The 20,066-nt window shown below is 36.0% G+C and overlaps 2 protein-coding genes across 11 annotated transcripts; one reads left to right on the forward strand and one right to left on the reverse strand.

Annotated features, from left to right (window-relative positions):
• The first annotated feature begins 541 nt into the window (after positions 1-541).
• On the forward strand, positions 542-19,940 carry LOC105431010 (uncharacterized). 10 transcript variants are annotated; one of them, XM_089074219.1, is made up of 5 exons: positions 6,143-6,490; positions 8,995-9,397; positions 9,621-10,068; positions 10,136-10,430; positions 19,801-19,940. In XM_089074219.1, exons 2-4 carry the CDS (start codon positions 9,023-9,025, stop codon positions 10,411-10,413), a joined length of 1,101 nt encoding a protein of 366 aa, XP_088930345.1. In that variant the 5' UTR covers positions 6,143-6,490; positions 8,995-9,022; the 3' UTR covers positions 10,414-10,430; positions 19,801-19,940. The 10 variants fall into 10 exon arrangements, with proteins under 10 accessions (XP_088930347.1, XP_088930345.1, XP_088930344.1 ...); XM_089074218.1 differs by lacking the exon at positions 19,801-19,940 and adding an exon at positions 10,821-18,038 and having other exon boundaries at positions 6,144-6,490; XM_089074220.1 differs by lacking the exons at positions 6,143-6,490; positions 19,801-19,940 and adding exons at positions 7,587-7,810; positions 7,924-8,047 and having other exon boundaries at positions 10,136-18,038.
• Positions 980-2,152, reverse strand: RpII15 (RNA polymerase II subunit RpII15). The gene is made up of 3 exons (XM_011644905.3): positions 1,852-2,152; positions 1,668-1,741; positions 980-1,371 (listed from the first exon to the last, which is right to left on the reverse strand). Exons 1-3 carry the CDS (start codon positions 1,978-1,980, stop codon positions 1,182-1,184), a joined length of 393 nt encoding a protein of 130 aa, XP_011643207.1. The 5' UTR covers positions 1,981-2,152; the 3' UTR covers positions 980-1,181.
• Positions 19,941-20,066: the final 126 nt, after the last annotated feature.

Genomic DNA, 20,066 nt, shown 5'->3' on the forward strand with positions numbered 1-20,066 from the left:
AAGAAATTAATGTAAGCATATATAGACATATTTCGTATGTAATTCTATATGTTATATATATATATATATATATATATATATATATATATATATTATATACATACCTATTTCACAAGACCAAATACTTTGTAATATATACATATATATTTTTAAAAGGCGTAACAACTTTTTGTTAAAGAAACTTTTTTCTTCAAGAAATGAATAAAAGCTATAACAATTATCGAAAGGAATAAAAAAATATTACATATTTATTATTCAAATATATATAAAATTTGTGTGTCGGTATATATAGCATATATAAGACTTTTATGCGCATGCCCCTTACTTCATACGCACGCGCATGTGTTTTTGTACATGCTTTTCGGGGCCATGTATTTGAGGCAAGTTAGCAGCTAGTATATAAATATAAATGCTATGGGCTCAATGATGTATACAAATGCATATGACATATATATGTATGTGTTGTGTGTGGTGTGTGCGCGTACTAGCGATCACGTGATGCAGCGAGCCACCCAGGTATCCAGGGACGCGCGTAACAGATTCAGTATGGCTGTGCATGGCCCGGATGAACAATTGGGAGTAGTCTCAGGACAAAAAAAATAAGTCTTCGGAACGTGGCCGTATCGCGAATTCACAACGCGTTCGTCCACTTCCTTCTTAAAATGACGAAACAATCAGCAAGATAAATCTGACGAGGATATTCAGATTCCTCAACGAAATCAGTCATCTATTCGCGCATTTCGCGATGCCACCCATAATTTTTCGCGATAGACCACGATAACGGTTCGCGCCGGGAAGATGTGTCACGATTGCACGACGTAGCTCATAAACGCGACCACTGAGAACACGACATGTAAAGTGGTCCCCGATCCCCAAAATCACCTCGTGCGCGTTTCAACGATCGGAGAAATAAATGCTCGGCGAGAGAGTAGAGATTACGAGCCAAACGTTGAGCCTTACGGTAAATTCATTGTACCCCTTTGTGCACGAACATTTATTCTATCTCCACTACATTTATTTCAATTACAATTTTATTCATATTATACACATTATACACATTATACAATGCATCTCTTGCCTCTTTTTGAGTCTCGCATATAGCCCTGTACACTTTGTCAATCACAAGAAGTTAAAGTTAGGAAGTAGACAAAGATAACACAGAATGTCATTCGTACGTTATTTCACTCTGTCCATCTGTGAGAGCAGTGCTGATTTGTACACACATAATACAGTCTCATTTCTTCCTCAGCCCGTCTGGTTTGCGCCTGGAAAAACACAGCTTCTCTGTGATTGCACTTTGGGCATGGATGTTCCTCGGTTCTTGGCAACGTAGGGTCCGATATCACATCGGCGACAATGTGTGTGAGCTCGCTGAAAGAAAAAAGTGTCAAGCGTGATTGGGTGATCAAATGACAAATACATAATTGCAACATAACTAGCGCACACTCTAGTGCAGGATTGCTCCTACAACAATTGAACTTTGGCGACAAATGCGAAGATTCGCCATCCTGAGAACGGCATCATTTTGTATAACAGGGACTTATGCACAAAATGATACACTTCTCCTATTCTCAGCACGTGTTTCAAATTTTAGGGAATCGTTTTAATACTTAATGATGTTTACATGAATGTTAATTAACTCGCCAATTCACTTGTTCTGAACTCACTCTATCTCGTGCATGATCTTGTTCACGTAGATGCAGTTGCTGTCAGCCAGTTGCTTGAAATCGCAATTTCTGCACTGAAATAGAGGCATTACGCATTTATATTATCGCAATTCAAAGCAATCCTCTTCCTTTTTAAAATAATGAGGTCCACCTCGTTGGGAACGTCGCCATGACGTATACTCACCGCATACATGAGTACTTTGGTTTCTTTATCCTCCTTCGGATACAACATATTATTGCACTCCTGACAAAATCTGATGCCTACGAATCCTGGACCATCATCATGCGTGTCGTAACCCGTTATCTTTGACATGATCGCGCATCAAATTGATTTAAAAACTTAAATTAGCGGGTCGAAGATCTCTCGTAGATCACTGCTAATTCGAACGTTGTCAATCGACGCAAAAGTGACAATGACAACAGTGACGGACGAATCGCAGCGCATGGTGTCGATGTCGGTTGGTGCGCCATCTGTTGGTGCTCTTGGAAAATTAAACTACGTTCATACGGTGCGAAAATTTGTGTTTCCATGCGGATGCGCCAGGACATGAAAAGAAATCTTCCAGATTGAAATTATAATCTTAAAATCGATAATTTTACAATTTGCAAGATTTGACCGATTAGTTTCTTTAAAAGCTAAAAAGCCATTTTAATAAAAAAAAAAAACAAGCTTCGCAAGATTGAAATTTATGAGAATGAGAATAAAGTCTCCCGAAATATACATTGGATAAATTTAAGCATTATAATCTATAATTTTAAATTCTTTCAATTACAATCGATATAAATTTTTTTTATTTAATAATTCGTAATGTGATTAGTTGGATTTGATTGTGATATGATTACGATCTCATGATTACGACTTAAGGGGATGCTGGACTGACGAGCGAACTCTAACGAGAACATTCGTACATATGCACATCTACATACATAAATACATTCATGTATATATATGTACACTCATACATACAGACACGCGTCATATACATGAAATTTTCAGGCAAAATTTTCTCTTACATACGGCTCCTAGCTGCATTTTTAAAAGCATAGTATTCTTTTTCTTTGTAATTCCGTCACGGGTAAGTATGTGTTGTTTATATTTCAAAGTCTAACTTTTATGCACAGCGAAACAATTATCACAAGTTAATCTCAGAAGTCGATAACAAAACTATAATTTTCTAATTTTTTTCTTCTTTCATATGAAATATAAATACACCCGGGTGCGTTAATGGTTATACTTCAATTCTGGAAAAGGATTTTTAATTCTGTGTCTGTATTACCGACAAAACACAATAATTTTTGTATTGTTTTCATTTTTTATTAACTTTATAGATCTGGAAATCCTTTTCCACAATTAAAGTTTATGCACTAATACGTGTCTAGCATATGAATTTCGTATCAAAAACGAGAAAAATTTTTTAAATTTAGATCTTTTTTATCATTTGGACCATTTAAAATGGTGTCCAAAACTGTCAACTCGCGTCAATATTTGCTTTATATAAACATTTTACAGCCTGTACCTACAAAACTAATATTGCTAAACTAAAAGATTACATGAAGAAACAAAGTTGAATTCTTAGAATTGAGCTAGATACCTAATGTAATGCAAAAAAACAATACGAAAATGTGTTCATATGTATAGATGTGTTCATATGTATGTACAGAAATGTATGTATGAGTGTATGTATGTATACATAAATGTATGTTAGATATGCATATGTGAACATGTGTGCATGTGTGAACATGTGTGCATGTGTGAACGTTTTCGTCGGAGTTCGCTCGTTAATCCAAGATCTCTTAAATTTTTTCAAATGTAATGGTTTTAAGGATACTCCATATCAATACATATTTTTTATCAGCGCATTCCGTTTTATGTTACTATTCACATGTTAACAGTTGGAAATTCAAAATCGAATAAAGGAGTAATACTGTCGACGAGATAGCTCCGATAATTCATTGTCAGTATTCTAAATCTTATACACATACATTTTCTTTTTCTTCTTTATTTTTATTCCCTATATTAATCTCAAGAAATGAGTCCAATTGAATATAATTTACACAAATACAAAAACAAAAATAGGCGAAACCAAGACGGAATCGGAAAACAAAGACAAAAGTGTGCGATGCGAAAATTATCTAAGGACGAAACACGTCTGTCCCACGCAACAATATGGAAACGAGTCATTTTTAGTACTATTAGTGAATATTGGGATCACAATATAATAGACATATAATATTAGACTTAGAATAAAATTTTTAAAATTTTTCATATTGTTGGATTTAGAAAAAGAGCAGTATATGTATAAACACATCTCTCTTTTTGTTTATCTATTGGTGAAATTTTATCTGGCGAGAAGGGAAACAGCATATTTATAAAAATATTTATAAATATTTTTATATTTATAAAAATTTGAAATATTCTTAATGCGATGCCATTTTTGACTATATAATGCTGTGTATAAATATTGCAAAGCAGAAATTATTATATATTATGTTATATTATTAATAAATAATTATGATTTCTGCTTATTTTTATGCAAAACAAATAAATTGGAAGCAAATATCAAATGCTTTATGGCCCTGATTTATATGAATCGCTCTTATCTACATATTGTCTTGTTTTTTTTCTATATTTCTCAAGATAATTAGATGCTCCGTCCAATATTATATTTCGATGATATAGTCAGTAAGAGTCTATCCAGACAATTGCATGGCTACATAACCAAATGCACAAAAAAATTATCCAAAAATATTATCGGATTTCTATTGTAAGGATATGTGTAAAATGCGAACAAAAATGAAATAGTTCTGAGAACGTTCCGAGCATTAAGTGGAACGCAATCATAATACTTATCATTATTAGTGATAATACCCTAAACTTATAATATATTTTTATCTCACTTTGAATGTCTCACTTTGAATTCTACATTTTAAAACATTTAAATAATCTATCAGACAAAGAATTCTATCGATTGACCAATAGGGAATATTTCGAAGCATCAATTTGTAGCATAAAATGGACTTTTTCTATTCTCATAAATTTGTGTAATATAAGTATATATGTTCTTATCACATTAAAATTTATTGAATCCAACTAAAAAAATATGATCTGCGCGATAAACTATTCCGATATGACAATAAAATATTATATTTATAATTCTCGTTACATATATTATAAATTTTCAGTAATGGCAGTGTATATCGAAACACGGCATAAATCTGCGTAATCGCGTTTCTTCGTGGAGTTTCCATACTGATTGCATCATGTTCCCAGACAATATAAAGTCTAAAATCAAGATATATAAATTATCTTAAAACGTCTTTAGACATCTTTTGCAAAGATATTTTTAGGTTTTATATTAAAAGGTTATATTACGATTTTGAACTTTGTATTGTCTGAATTGTGTATTTGATTTAGACACAATGAAAATAATCAGAAATGAAAAAATAAAAATTGAAAATTAAGAATTGGAAATAGAGAATTAAATTTCGATATTTAGGAATTCATACTTCAATAGAAAAAGATCAAGGAATGATAAGATATCCTTTTATTAGTCGGAAATAATTTTGTTTCTAATACTTTTTATTTATTTTTTATTTCTTATTTTCATCGTATCTGAACTCTTTATATCCCCTTGCTGGAAAATATCTATCGTACATATCAGTCGCATTTTCTTAAAAATGCATTTTTGAAATGCATTCATAAATAAAAACAAAATAAAACAAAGTCCAAAATTGGAACATAAGACGTCTTTAAGACGTCTTATGTCCCGCTTTTGGATTTCATGTTACATCATATTTTTAATAGTCAAACTTTTTACATTTTTCATTGCATTTCTTTTTCTTTTTCCAACATTTAACACACTTATTTTATTTTGAGTACAAATAATACAATAATGTACATTGGTAGAGAACGAGTCTCAAAGTCAAGTGAACCAATCAGGAAAATAGATTTTACCATTTACTATCTCCCCCCCTTCCTTACAGCAAAATTCAAAATTTTCGTTACGACTTAAGAGAAAAAAAAATTTACGATACAATCCTGGTTTGTCTTCAATTTACATACGTCTTTCTCACGTATTACTCCAATTATTTTTCGACCGTGGATATATCGTAACTATACACGTCTACCATGTATTTTTTCAGTTTTGTTGTTCTCGATCTCTTCCACCAAACGAAACGAGCGCGCACTCTTTCCGAAAATCTCGAAGACAATAACGAAAGAGAAAAGAGAAAAGAAAGACGGGACGGGGGAACGAACATGGAGAATACAATCTAGGAAGAACGGAGCTCCGCGTACGCGCGTGATATACGTTACACACACACACACATATATAATATATATATGTTATATATATATATATATGTATATATCATATATCACGTATACATAATACATATTCTTCGGGCGGTTTCCATGAAATCGGCGCTCCGACGTCCCGCTGGCTCGCCTCGCGCCGGGAGTTTCGCGCGTAAAGACGAGGACGGTGCTCAGGATCGTGTCGTGAGCGTGGTGAGATTCAGCCGTCGACGCGGTTATCCATCGCGGTCGGAAATACGGTCGGTCGATCGATCGGGCCGCATCGCCGATGCCCCGCGACCGTCGCAGAAAAAGTCCAGCAAGAAACCCATCTAAGGAGGATCGTCGCGGATCCGTGGGCGAAGATCGGCGCGAGTTTCGCTGCGCGACGACGGATGCGCGCCGCTAGAGGCCCGTCGCGACACGCTAGCTTAATTCTGGCGGATAGAGTGCGTCGCCCGGGAACGCCGTCGTCGTCGGCATCGGGACATCGGTAACGCGAGGGTATACGACCCGGCTAGACCGAGTAAGTATCGATCAAGAAGGAAAGACGGGTCCCGCTCGGTCCTCTACCCGCTCTAGCTGTTCTTTCTCGCTTTCTTTCTCTCTCACTCACTTCTCCCCTCCCGCAATCTATAGCGTCATGCATATAGCAGGCCTCACGCCAATGTCCCCTGCGCTAGGGTCTACCCTATATTACGTATATAAAAAGAGAGAGTGGGGAGGGGGAAGGGAGGGGGGGGGAGAGAGAGAGAGAGAAAGAACGACTAACGCGGACATATTCTCGTCCTTTTCCGACGGTCTTCACCATTCTGCCTCCCCTGTCTCGGTGTTCTCGGCGAGTCTCCCCTGCCTCCTCTACCCCTTCCGGCGTCGGCTTCCCTCACCTCAGTGGTAAATCTCGGCGAATGTTTTCCTAAGGAATTCTTTCTGCTAAAACGACGGAATAGTCTAAAACTGGAGTTGACGGAGGAAACCGATCGGGGGAGAGAAGCCGAGTGAGTGCGAACTAATTTTCGTAGTTAGAGGCGAGCGTCCGTCGCGTGGTGTTTCTGCGCCGAAGCTTTCCCCCCGAGGCGATGCGCGATACGGCATGACGCTCGCGGCGCGTCCCCGTGGGAGAGGACCGCGTGAGGAGAGATGAAAGAAGCGAATGTACGCGCGGGCGCGTACGCGCACGCAGGCACGGGCGCGCACGCAGGCACGGGCGCGCGTTCACGTACACGGCGAGTGCACGCACACGGGTGAACCGTGTAGTGAAATTTTGTCCGGCGATCCCGAGACGGGGTCCTGTCTGTCTGTGTCTCTCTGTGCGCGAAGGGGGTGCATCGTGCATCGTCTCTCCCGCAGAGATTTCCCCTCGCCGGGGTTTTTTGTTCCTCTCCTCCCCCCCCGCGCCGAGACGGTAACGCCAGGCGGATTATCAAGCCGGCTTTCGCGGACACGGGACACGTCAATTTCTTCCTCTTCACCCGCGTCTCTGTTGCTCGGCCGTGTGGTCCGACCTGGGACCGCGCTAAGGCCAAGAAGAAGGCGGATGTCAACGACGGCACATTTCGATTCGTAGGTTTTCGGAGAATTAATTCGCGACACGTGATTCGTACACCAATAAGCATGGCATCGTCGTCGCTAGCGTCATCATCGTTGGAGTCGGCGGCGGCAAAGACGCGTTCCTTCTTTTCCATCCGGGTCTATGTGTACACGCATCACACGCGCGCGCACACACACACACACACACATACACACGCACACGCACATGTATGTATATAAGTACGAGTGAGTGAGTGAGTGAACGAGTGCGTGCTCGCATGCCCGTCTGCTGCCTATGAGTGCGTGCATCCGGCTGGTGAGAGTTTGTCGCACTCGCACATCGCGTCGCACGCTGTCGGCTGATTTTTTTCGGCCGGTAGCGTCCGTCCTTCCGTCCGTCTAACCGATTGCTAATTTTTCTGCCGACAGCGCCCGTCGTCCTCGCCCTCGATTGCCGATCGATTCGATGGACGCCGCGCTCGATCGCGGTAACATTCGAATCGGCCCTTGAATATATTTCATATGCAATCCGGAGTAATAGTGTTTTGTGTCCGTAAGTCGTGTACCATTAGAGAGGAGTGTATGGCGTATGACTTATGTATATGTGGCTCGCTAATACATACTTGGTGCATGTGTATGTGTGTCTTTTATATCTATATGCACGCGGATATTGTTATACGCCAGACCTATGCCAGACAGCCATGTTGTAATTTTTTTTTTTTTTTTTTTTTTTTTTTTTAAGTAACCATCACGTTTCTCGTTAACCTAGCCCGGGAGCCACAGTGATATCTTTTGTTCGTGCGACGATCACGTTACTCCAGCGAGGTACGCGTCCTCGGGGTGACAAGGACGATCCCTTTTCGGGGGGGAGGAGTCGGAATCGGCAGTCAGGCCTCTTGCTCCCGCGAGATCCCCCCCTCTTGTCTTTGTCTTTGTTCCGATGACGTTCCCCCGTTCTGCACACGCGGATTTTCGGACGCCGTTTTTCACGCCGGAGATAACGCGTCGCTTCTCGCGGCCGAGCCGAAAGAGCCGCTTCGCCGCGTTTCCGCCAGGAGAATCCGGACGAGAATGGGATTCGACTCGAGGAAATACGGAGCAGAAACGAAAACTTCGTCATTTCTCTCGTTAATTACGGCGTCCAAGAATAACTCGCGGACAAGAGTTATCCCGTTGGCTTCCTTCGAGTCGGTTTTATGTTAGCAGTGGTGTCTTTGTTGAAGAGACGATTTTTATACTTTTATCTTGCGGTTTTTTTTATTTTTTTCATCGGTGCGCTTTGTTCAATTATTAAGTGACGTACGGAACATTGAGAGACACTTAAAAGGCAAGGTTTTTCTATGAGTTTTTTTTCTTACAACGTATATTTTTCATAATTTTTTTTTTTATAACCAAGTGACATCATGCTCGGAACGAAATGCGGTCTTTTCGCGACAACTAAGCGGATATGGCATTGATCTAAATTTCAATGAATTATCCTGTTTTTTCTTCTTTTAACAGGCAGTTTGTTCTTCGTTGAGCTTCAACCATGGAATCTGGAAGTAATATATCTAACCCGTGCAATTATCCCGGAGGAGATCGCCAACAGTTTTGCGTCTCTTGGAATTCTCATCAGTCGAATATGCACAGTGCATTTCCAAAATTGCTTAGCTCAGAGCAATTTGTCGATGTTACTCTGGCATGTGACGGAGGCTCGATAAAATGCCACAAAGTTGTATTATCCGCCTGTAGTGATTATTTGGAGCGCCTGCTATTGGAGATACCATGTACTCATCCTGTCATCTTTCTGAGAGACATGAAAATGTGGGAGCTTCAAGCACTGGTCGAGTTTATGTATCGTGGAGAGGTATATGTCGAGCAACAGCAACTCGCTACATTGATGCAAGCAGCAGAAGTTTTACAGGTATAGCCTTTTGATTATTTTACATATTTAATATATTTTCAGTTTCTGTTCATTTTTATTTCTTTGGTATTTTGTTTTCTTTAATCTTAGTAGAAGCTATAAAAGGCATATAATTATAACATTATAGTGATATAATAGCAATATTTTACTCGTATATAGTACGAGAGTTGTAATAATTTCATATGTTCAGATATTTGACAATATGTTACATATTCTTTGATAGGTCCGTGGCTTATCCACTCAGGGATGCGATAACTCAGTGAGTGAGATGAACACACAATCGTGTGATTCTAATGCACCTGTTACTCCGTCGACTCCTACTCATGGTGACAGTAACAATTACAATAAAGCAGAAACTTCATCTAACGATGGAAGCACCTCTGATTTCCTGTCATGTACGCCGATGACGAATACAGGAAACAATTCGTCCACCATCACTCCCGTCTCACAGAATCCTAACTCCTCCAACTTCGTAAATATGGAACATAGTGAAGCGCTACAACATTTAGAAAAAGCTTTAAGCGCTTGCGAGGCGACTCTTACCGAGACCACGGGTATGGTAAAAATGGAGCCCGATGAACAATTTTCTCAACAACAGGAGAAACCATATTCCATTAGTATGGTACCCAGTAGTAATTGTAATCCTAGCAGCCCATTTCCCGCAATCGAAGGTGAGTTTGTGTATCTACTTTTCCGTCCATCATCTTTATGCAATTTAATTATATTGGCGTCATTTAGGTTATCAAAGACGACAAAGACGCTCGGAAGAGGAACTCAAGCAAGCTTCGGACATGGTGGCACGTGGCATGACATTTCAAGTAGCCTCGGAAAAGTACAAGATACCGATCAGCACAATTCGATTCTACATGGTCAGAAAGGGCATTCTACAGAGGCGAAAACGTGGACGCGGCTCCAGCAATCTCGGCATGAACAGTCAACCGGGTAGTCCGGCCAGTCCGCCGTATCATATGATGAATTATCGTTTACCGGAGAGCCTGAATTCCAGCCTACCGTAGTGCTGTACAAAGAAATAGTGAGTTTTTTTTTTTAAATTATGAAATTTTTGAGTGGGATTTTTTATCGCCGCATCCTAGAGCTGTTCCAAACCGTCGGTTTTTATATTTTTATCTTCTTTACACTGAGTTTGTATTTTATAATTTCCTTTTTATTTTTTTGTTTTTTTTCCTTTTTATTTTCAGTTTACACTTCATTAACTCATTCGCACTCGTAGCGTCGCGTTTGTACGCCAACTTATAAGACTACCATATTTACAGTATATGTATTTGTGCATTTATACCGACGTGATATCCATTCTGCAGATATAATTTATGTTTTGGACAGCTCCGCACCCTGTATATATGAAAAAGAAACAAGATACCATATGTAACAGTTCGGACACAGCATTAAGTTATGAAACTTGCAGGCGATTGTCTTACATCGTGTTTACGTTGGATTCAGTGTCCTTAGGAAGACTGCCGAAATACCCAGCTTTTTCTTTAAGTACAAAGATATATTATCTTAGAGATATATTAAACTACGATTATATACTTAGTGTATTATACTATAATAACTTGTCGAAAAATTAATGGCAGATTATGTGCGATACGTGATTTGTCATTATTGCCTGTAAATAGATTTATCGAGTTCGTGCCGTCAGGAGTATGTTCCAAAACACAACTTGATTATTGAAAATCTATAATACGCGTGACATAAATTGTAGAGTTTTCGTAATCAAGATTGAGTTCTGGAACCTCAGCAAAGTGATGGTCCAATGAAATCAAAGGGCGCGATTATTGATATATAGAAATGCACTAAATCACAACTAAAGGGCTTAACATGGGGCTTTGTAGATAGATTAGTTCAAAATGATCGTTTATCAAAACAAAGCAAATAAACGACTAATTTGTTTCTCGATTCTACCATTTGGTACATTTTTTTTTTTTTTTTTTTTTTAATATGGAAAGTTTTTTTTTGTTGTAACGAAAGAACCAAAGAAATTTGATGCGGAATTTGACAATATATTCTCGAAAAATATATTCAATTCTCGAACAATATATTCAATATATCTTTCGAAAAATTCCAATGGAAAAAGAAAAAAATAACTTTTATAGTATGATATTTATATTAATATCTTCGATTTCTTTAATACCTACGATATTTTCTAACATCCTTAATTTATTCGATTATGTGGAAAGTATCCTAATTTTTTTTTCTTTATTCTTCAGGATATTTTTTCGTAACATGAATTTCTATTGCATTTACTGAAAGTCGGAAATTGTAAATCACGAATCGCACATAGTATAGCTAACTTTAAATAAGTAATCTATTTTGAAGTTTTCCTGGATTTTTCTTGAAAATTCTGTTCTGTGTTGCATAATAAAAAGCCAAGAAAAAGGAAGTAAAATAAATTCATAATTTATACAATACTTTCTTGTTTTATTAAAAATTAATAATTAATGATAAAAATCAGGCTTGATTTTTGCAAAGCAATATGAAAAATGTAAAAGCCAAATATGATGGTATAGTGTAATAAATATAATTTATTCGAAATTATATTAAAAAAATATTCATTTTATTAGTGCATTTCGACTATTCAGTTTTTTCATAACTGAAAAATTATATATATTACATCCTCGTATGCTCGTTATTTATAATCTTTAGAAAAATAAAATGTAAAAATTGTATGAGAACCGTTTGGGTTCAGTTTCTAAAATTTGAAATGTTCAAAATGGTAGACAAACACGAAATTTTTTATTTTTATCTAAAACTTTTCTTAATATTACAAAAATTTTTGTCTTCTTATTGATTTTTAATGTATTTCAAGAATCAGATGAGAATGAGAATTATTCAGTTATATTTCAAACTATGATTAATTTTTTCTTGAGATGTACATGTTAAATAAAACGTATGTAAAAAAAACCTTATCTTGCGATAAAAACATTTAAGAAAATTTTTTGAAAAGAATTTTTGAGAAAATATCTTTTTTGAGGAAAACCTTGAAAATAGATTGCCTTTTTAATGTTTGTTTTTGGGTAAAATTGCATTGCGCAAGTACTCCATCCGCCATCCAGCGTGAATTAATATCGAAAATATTAATTCCGTACTTATAAGTGCTTGCGTTGTAACAGTGTTATACTTGTAAGGGAAATGACGCTAAAGATCAAAATATTAGATCGAGTATTGAACAAACGCGTTTCAAATCTTATTATTTTGAGACTTTTTTATACGCAGGATTTGTATGTAAGCGCTTACCGAAAGACTCACTGAGAATACGAGAATACGATTTGTATAGGATATATTCATATATCTCTGATAAGAATTCCTTTATGCTGTGGACGAACACTACGCGTATGGTCGATTATCCGCCGTGTTCCGTTCTTCTACTTAGTGACCGATGTAGCGTAGCTATATGGATAGTGTGAAATACGTTTTTGAATCCTGCATCAAATATCGTTCATAATGAGACGGATTTATAAAATATAGTTCATAAAAGGAGAAAAGACAAAAAAAGGGGGGGGGGAAAGAGAAAAAGAAGATTGACTATGTCATATAACAGATATTTTTTTAATGACCTCGAAATGTTTTGACGAGAAGGCATTCGTAGCATATAAGTTATTTTTTATTACATCATATTTATATATGGTTCAGTGAAGCTCAGCTTGCTCTCGTTAAGTTATCTGTGGCATCTGTACACATGTACATGTATTTACCGAGTATTTATCTTTCTGTATTTTTTAAAATAAGTCCGACGGGGATTAAGAGATTCTTGATTACGACACGCTTTGTATTCTGCACCAGAATGACGCTTAAAGATCAAAAAATGTATACAATTGTAGAAAGAGGGACTTGTCCATGATGATCGATTAGTCACTATGTTTAAGACTGGTAACACGTGGCTAATATAACCAGACTTAAAGTCGCAGACACAGCAATCCTCAATCTATTATACAGATATTTTTGTAGGCACTTTGTCGAGGAAGGTTTCTTCTTTCTGCCTTTATTCTATATATACCTTGATAACTTATACAGTAAGAGGAACCGGTATTTATTCGAAGTTTACCATTTAGCTTTGTTGAACATCACAAGAGATAAAAATGATCATGACGTATGTAGTGTAATGCTTTTTACATGCATAGTGTACAAATAACAGCATTTGTAATTGACGATAAGAATTACCTGATGTCTGTAAAAATCGGCGGAAACACCCTCGTTGTTTTTACGGACACTGGTTCTGCCTTTTCAAAGAAGTTTAATTGTGACAACTGTGGCGCGCATACAATGTAATTGTACGATGTATTGCCTTTGTTAAATAGCATTTTGGATAAAGCCATATTTTTCCATGCAACGCAATAATCCAGCAGAATAAATTACAGTTAAACTGAGAAGCAGCCTAAAATAGGAAAGAGTGCCAGATACAAAACAAAAGTGGATATGAACAATAATTCATAGAAGATAAAGTAAAGTTTATCTATCACTTAGAGTATGTAACTGCCTTTCTCTGGCCTCATACTGGATCATTAATTTATTTATATTAGACAATATACAAGATACATGTAAAGGAGAAAAAAAAAACTAATCTAACTTAGAAGGCTTGTTAGAGCTTTTATTAATTGCTGCAGTAAGACTGCTGCCATCCGACTGATGAACACATTCTCAAGAAGCTGAAGTTGAACGTTTAATCGAAACATATGTCACAGATCTTACATAATCGTATTTATTCTCATTTATCATTTCTTTATATGGTATCATTATGTATTTAACGAGCTCGATTGTCTCTGTATATTTCACGATATCGGGCTATATCGTAAAGCAAAAATAAAAGGAGAGAAATACGAGTCGTATAATTATGGATGTTAATGCGAACTAAAAAACATGACTTGCAATTGTTGCCTGTTGTAATGTCCAATGACAGTTGAATTGTAATGACTTACTCGTACATAGCATTCTTTCCTCGCAAGGAGTCGAGTATCGTGTAAATCATTATTCTAAGAGTACCAGTTGACAAAGGTTTTATACGGATCTATTAAACCAGTATTTCAAACCAATGAAAAATAATTAGTTTTCTAATAATAATAATACAATTTTATGTGAATTTAGTACAGTGCTTAAGTCAGTAATGCTCAGCGTATCTAACAGATATTTTTAGTGGAAAAATCCGTGTCATACTCACATGTATCATAATGTCTTAAAGTATGTAACTAAACCACAATCAAAGAAGTGTGAACGATACTTAACTATTATCATAATAGCCACTTATGATAGCAGTAAATAGGTAGCCATTTTGAGGCAGTTTATATTATATTTAATTACACCGTGTATCGCTTTGGTCTCTCCGTTTTTACGATGGTATTATTATTTGTAGATAGAATCATAACTTTATCGATTAGAATCGATTGAAGAACCTCGTATCATTTATTTGTAAGTCTTTTTTACAGTTACCGAATATCTAATTGATTAAATAGGCAATGCAATTAAAAAAAAAAAAAGAAAAGAAAGGAAAGAAAAAAACACACACGTATATATACACATGTAATATGCAGAGATCTGTCGTGTGATCAATGCGATTGTGGTGGATGTTTTTGCCGTTTGATTTTTGTTAACTTTTCGACTATATATATATAGATATATATGTATGTACGATTACATTGAGTTGGCAACAATATCACATGTATCCGAATAAGTAGCTTTTTTTATATCTTGTTTTTAGCTAAGTTTTTATTTTTAGTAATTTGAACAACACGTAAGTGAATAAATACATCTTGCGTTACGACAATACAGTAAACTTCCCGATGTAAAAATTTGTCTTTTAACCAAAGGACAAGATTTGCGAAGTGTTTCGATAAGATCGTTGAAACAGTCCAACAAGATGGATCATTTCGACAATCCATCCATATTGCAATTTTGTACTACGTCGGGAAGCGTACTCGTAATATTTACATTTAATATGTTAGTTGATTGCATTAAGTATGTTTTCCTTATGAAAACGTGAGTTGCTTACATATAGTTGCTTGCCTATTTACGACGAAAATTTCGTGCTTCGAAATGAGTTGTGTAGCATTAATAGATGATTGGCTTGCAAACATTGAATTTTATAATTGTAGAGATCTATTAGGATTATTATTATTATTAGGAATTTAACGATAGATCAGGATTATAATGCCATATTACGCCGAATCGCCGCCGACGCTTTGATCGTTTTTCCGAAGTACTCGTTATAAACTCAGTTCCCATCGCACTACTCGCGCGACTGTCCCGAGCGATTCAGTATTATATTGTACATCACGTGCGAGAGCCTTCGACTGCGTCCGTTCAACGGTTTTAGACTCTTAAGCATTAGTGCCCGTAGAATAATCATCTTATCGTTATTATTAGTCACACACTTATTATTACTACACGAATGTATATTTTGTGCTGTTGTATTTTGAGAGCCTGTATTCAAACCCACACTGCTGCAAAAGTGAAACCAGAATCGAAGAGAGGTTCCGAGCGAAGATCGAACGATCGCTTCCACTTCTAACTGCACGTAGAAGTGATGGAAATTATGTTGACGTAAATTTGAAAATCTACTACTTTGTACGTGTGTGCGCTTGCGCGCGCGCGCGCGTGTGTATATACAACTCGTCCACACGCTAAAGCAAATTCAGTTCAGAATCAGATTGTTGATTCCGTTTGTGTTTATTCGTTTTCTTCGCTTCGTCGAGATCGACTTTGTACGCGCCATCCTCGCTTTCGAGTGCAACATCACTCGACGACATCTCGTCGACACCACCCCCGGGATCGATCGATTGTACAATTAATTGTCAATTAATGCTTGATTGCATATTTTTCACGTTAACGATAGCTAGTGAGATCACGCATTTGGTTCTGTAGCGCGGCAATACGTTATACGTTATGTACAATCACCGGCAGTGGGACGACGATGTGTTTCGATTTATCAGAGTCATGTTGTTGTCGTAAGCGCAATCTTGATAGGGGTGTAAGAAGCGTGCGGATTCAGTGTAATACGGCAAAATATGCGCGTGAGGAAAAAAAAAAAAGAACAAGAGATGCATATGCGACGAGCAACGTGTAGCATTAATTGACACATAAGACAAAAAAATAACGTACAGAAGGGAGAAGTAAGGGGCATGAAGCAGAGCGATGCTTCGTCCCGCGGCTGTAATGCAATTCGCAGAACGCATACCGTGCCGTTCGATTCTTGCTGATCGCAACAGCTTTTTTTATAATTTGTAAGTGAGAAGTCAATCGTCTTTTGTTGACTTCCTAATTAAAATCGATCGCTGGTGTCGTTATATACCGAGGCACTGCACATAAGGAATGACTAGGAAGGAAATGCGGGATGACGATAATGCGAATGTCAGTTATAATAGTGAGTAAATAAATACAGCACACTAAAACAAAAGAGGTGATTAAGTGAGTTAAGAATGAGATTTTTGAGCGCAGACAGACCGGAATTGCGCCGGAGAGAAAGGGTCTTTCCAACGCAATGGAGATGTCATGTGTGTTAATCATGTATCTATTACTTTTGAAAGTAATTCTGAAAGAACTTCCGAAAGAAACTGCGACAAAGAGAAAAAGCGATGTAGCCTGTATTGTACGATGGAAATGTACGAAATCTGCGTTCAGCGCCGACGACACGTGCCGCATTATTAGATAACAAATAACTTTCATTTTAACGATGATTAATTTGTAATACTAAGGTATAAATTCGTCGTAAGATTCTCATCCGCAACAAATCTATATTCAAAATTATAATGTCTACAACATGTTGTATATATTATATATAGTATATATATATATATATATATAATATATATATATATATATATATAGTACATATAATATATATATAGTATATATATATATATAGTATATATAATATATATAGTATATATAGTATATATATATAGTACATATAATATATATATATATATATATATATATATATATTATATGTAGTATATATATATATATATATATATACACTATATATATATATAATACACACCACACACCACACACACACACACACACACACACACACACTATGTGTATATGGTATATAATATATATGTGATATATATATATATATATTTATGTTATATGTATGTATATACATATATATATATATATATATATATATATATATATATGTGTATATGTATATACTATATACATGAGTTAGTAATTTTATAGTAATTTTATAACAGAGAAACGCGCCCAATAATTCTTCCTGTGGTGATGCATCGCGCCTCATCCTTCCCCTTCCGTCTCTCTTATATATAACAATCAAACTAACTTGATTTTTGCGATATGAGAATTTAATTATATTTGTCTTTTCGAAAACGGTGCGCGATTGTCACTCGAAGCGCGACGCATATTTTGGCACATTTCTCAAGTATTTGTTGTATTGAATCCCGTAGTATATAAGAGCTGTATTTTAAGGACAATGGGGCTTAAAGCGAGTGAAACAAAAACATGGCTTATAATTTTAAGATCGTGTAACATGTGTTAGTAAAAGCATGCTTCTTAGTAGGGAGTTAGGACAATGCTATAACAATAATTATTATAATTCAAATTATGAATATAAGGTATTTAATAAGTGCAAAAGTATTTCCTAATAAAAGTACTGCTAAAAAGATGTCATGACTTTGGTCTATGTTTTTATGTCAATTTTGCATGCTTGAACATCGTTTGAACAAACTTGCTGTTGCTGTTCTTTGTTCGGGTCGAGAAGATGGTGAAACAATTTTTCTTGCTATGGAAAGAAATAGAGTGAGTCTTTCTTTCTGCATGTATTCCTGTTTTCCTTGTTTGTGCATCCCAGTCAAGTCGTTGACCTTATTTTCGTGCCTTCCGAGGCCTTGAGAATGAAATTTTTAACTTGTAACATTCAATCGGCTCAACTTTTATACCTGTTTGCCTGTGATCGAACAATCATTTGCTTCTCTTTTATGTTACACCTTTCCGAGCGATCATTTCTAGTCGTTTCTATTTTCTAAGTTAATATTTTTGTTTACATTTGCAGAATTTGAAAATATATTATTAATATTATGTAATTATATGTTGTGTGAATTCACATACTACTATTTCATGGTGTGTATGTGAAAAATATGCAACATAAAAACAGATACATGAATATGCAAAGGATTAAAGAGAATTTCTTATATTTACATGTGCGATTATATTAAATTGCTTATTTCGAAAATGCATAAAATGCATGAAGATCTATCAAAATTTGAAAATTAGAATATGCAAGATGACTTTCTTTTTTTTTTGTGCACGCATTGGTATGCAATAAACGATTTTGTTTTTAATTGTTATTTAATAATTATCAACGCTGATTTTCAGAATTCCCATATGAAAATGATAAAAATTTGGGACAAAAAAATTCTGAAATTTATATATCCTCTTTCTTGAAGTCTCTCTTGAAGCATCTCTTCAGTCGTCGGGGGGAAAATTATTTTCTTCTCCTTCACCATCCCCCTCGCTGGCTTCGGTGTCACCGGCCTGCGAACGTTCTCTGCACGGGAAATTCAGAGAAATCGGAGATTCGGTTTAATTTCGGATCGGAAGATCAGTGAACTTTCCAAAAGACGTAGTTGGGACAACGGGACAGCGTAGTTGTTGCTCCGCTATTACTTATACATCTGGTCAGGCGAAAAGGAGGGAAAGCAGGAAAAGGAGGAGGAATCTCTTTGTGCTAGTCGCCGCGTGTGCACCGCCACGTGCCACAGATATTTATAGAATATTATCTATTGTAGATAATTATTATAAATCATTATTGCGTCGGGACATCGATAACATGGTGGCCAACGTGTGCTTTTCTCTAGATTACTTTGGAAATGTGTGAAGGGGCTCATCGGCGACATTGAGTGTGATTCAATATTCGTTATCTGCATCAAAATTAAGTGATTATTAATCGATTCAATAATTCTTATTTTATTAACCCTCATTAATTTGATTCAATAATTGACTTGTCGATGGCAAAGTGTGATTCAATATTTGTTATCTAAATTGAAAACAATTGTGTTTCGACTCATCAGCGATATTAAGTGTGATTTTATAAATTTCTTGCTAAAGAAAAAAAAAAAGAGAAAAGATGAATAAGAGAGCAAGAAGGTCGGTTAAAAAAAAATATCTACTATTTATCTGCATTAAAAATAGTTGTATCTTAAAATTAAGTGATTATTAATTAATTTCTTAATTTTTATTTTTTTAGTCTTAATTAATCTAATTAAGTTGAATAATTAATCTAATTAAGTTAATCTTAATTAAATAATTAAGTTGTCGGCATCAAATGCTATTTCCAAATGCTTGGCATTTCTTTAAAAATTCTGAGCATTCAAATTATTACGCATTTCGATTTGGCCTTGTTATAATACCATTATTTTTGTAAACAGATCCTCGGATGGCGTCAACACGGTGTTTTCGAAACATTGATTTTAATTTTATTAATGGACATGGCACATTACTCGGTACAACTCGCTCAATGAAATATATCCTTTTTCGAACATGGTAAGGTGACGACACAATTTTTTAAATATTAAACCTTTTCATACACATCTTTTATTAATTATTTTAAGATTTTTATAAGACGCCCGATCAGTTATCGGTGTTACGGTCATGGCACATACAAAAAACGTAAGACTTATGAAGTAAGAAAAAT

Source organism: Pogonomyrmex barbatus, unplaced genomic scaffold (genome assembly GCF_055798465.1).
Source record: "Pogonomyrmex barbatus isolate J1 unplaced genomic scaffold, ASM5579846v1 scaffold17, whole genome shotgun sequence".
NCBI classification, from domain to species: Eukaryota; Metazoa; Arthropoda; class Insecta; order Hymenoptera; family Formicidae; genus Pogonomyrmex; species Pogonomyrmex barbatus.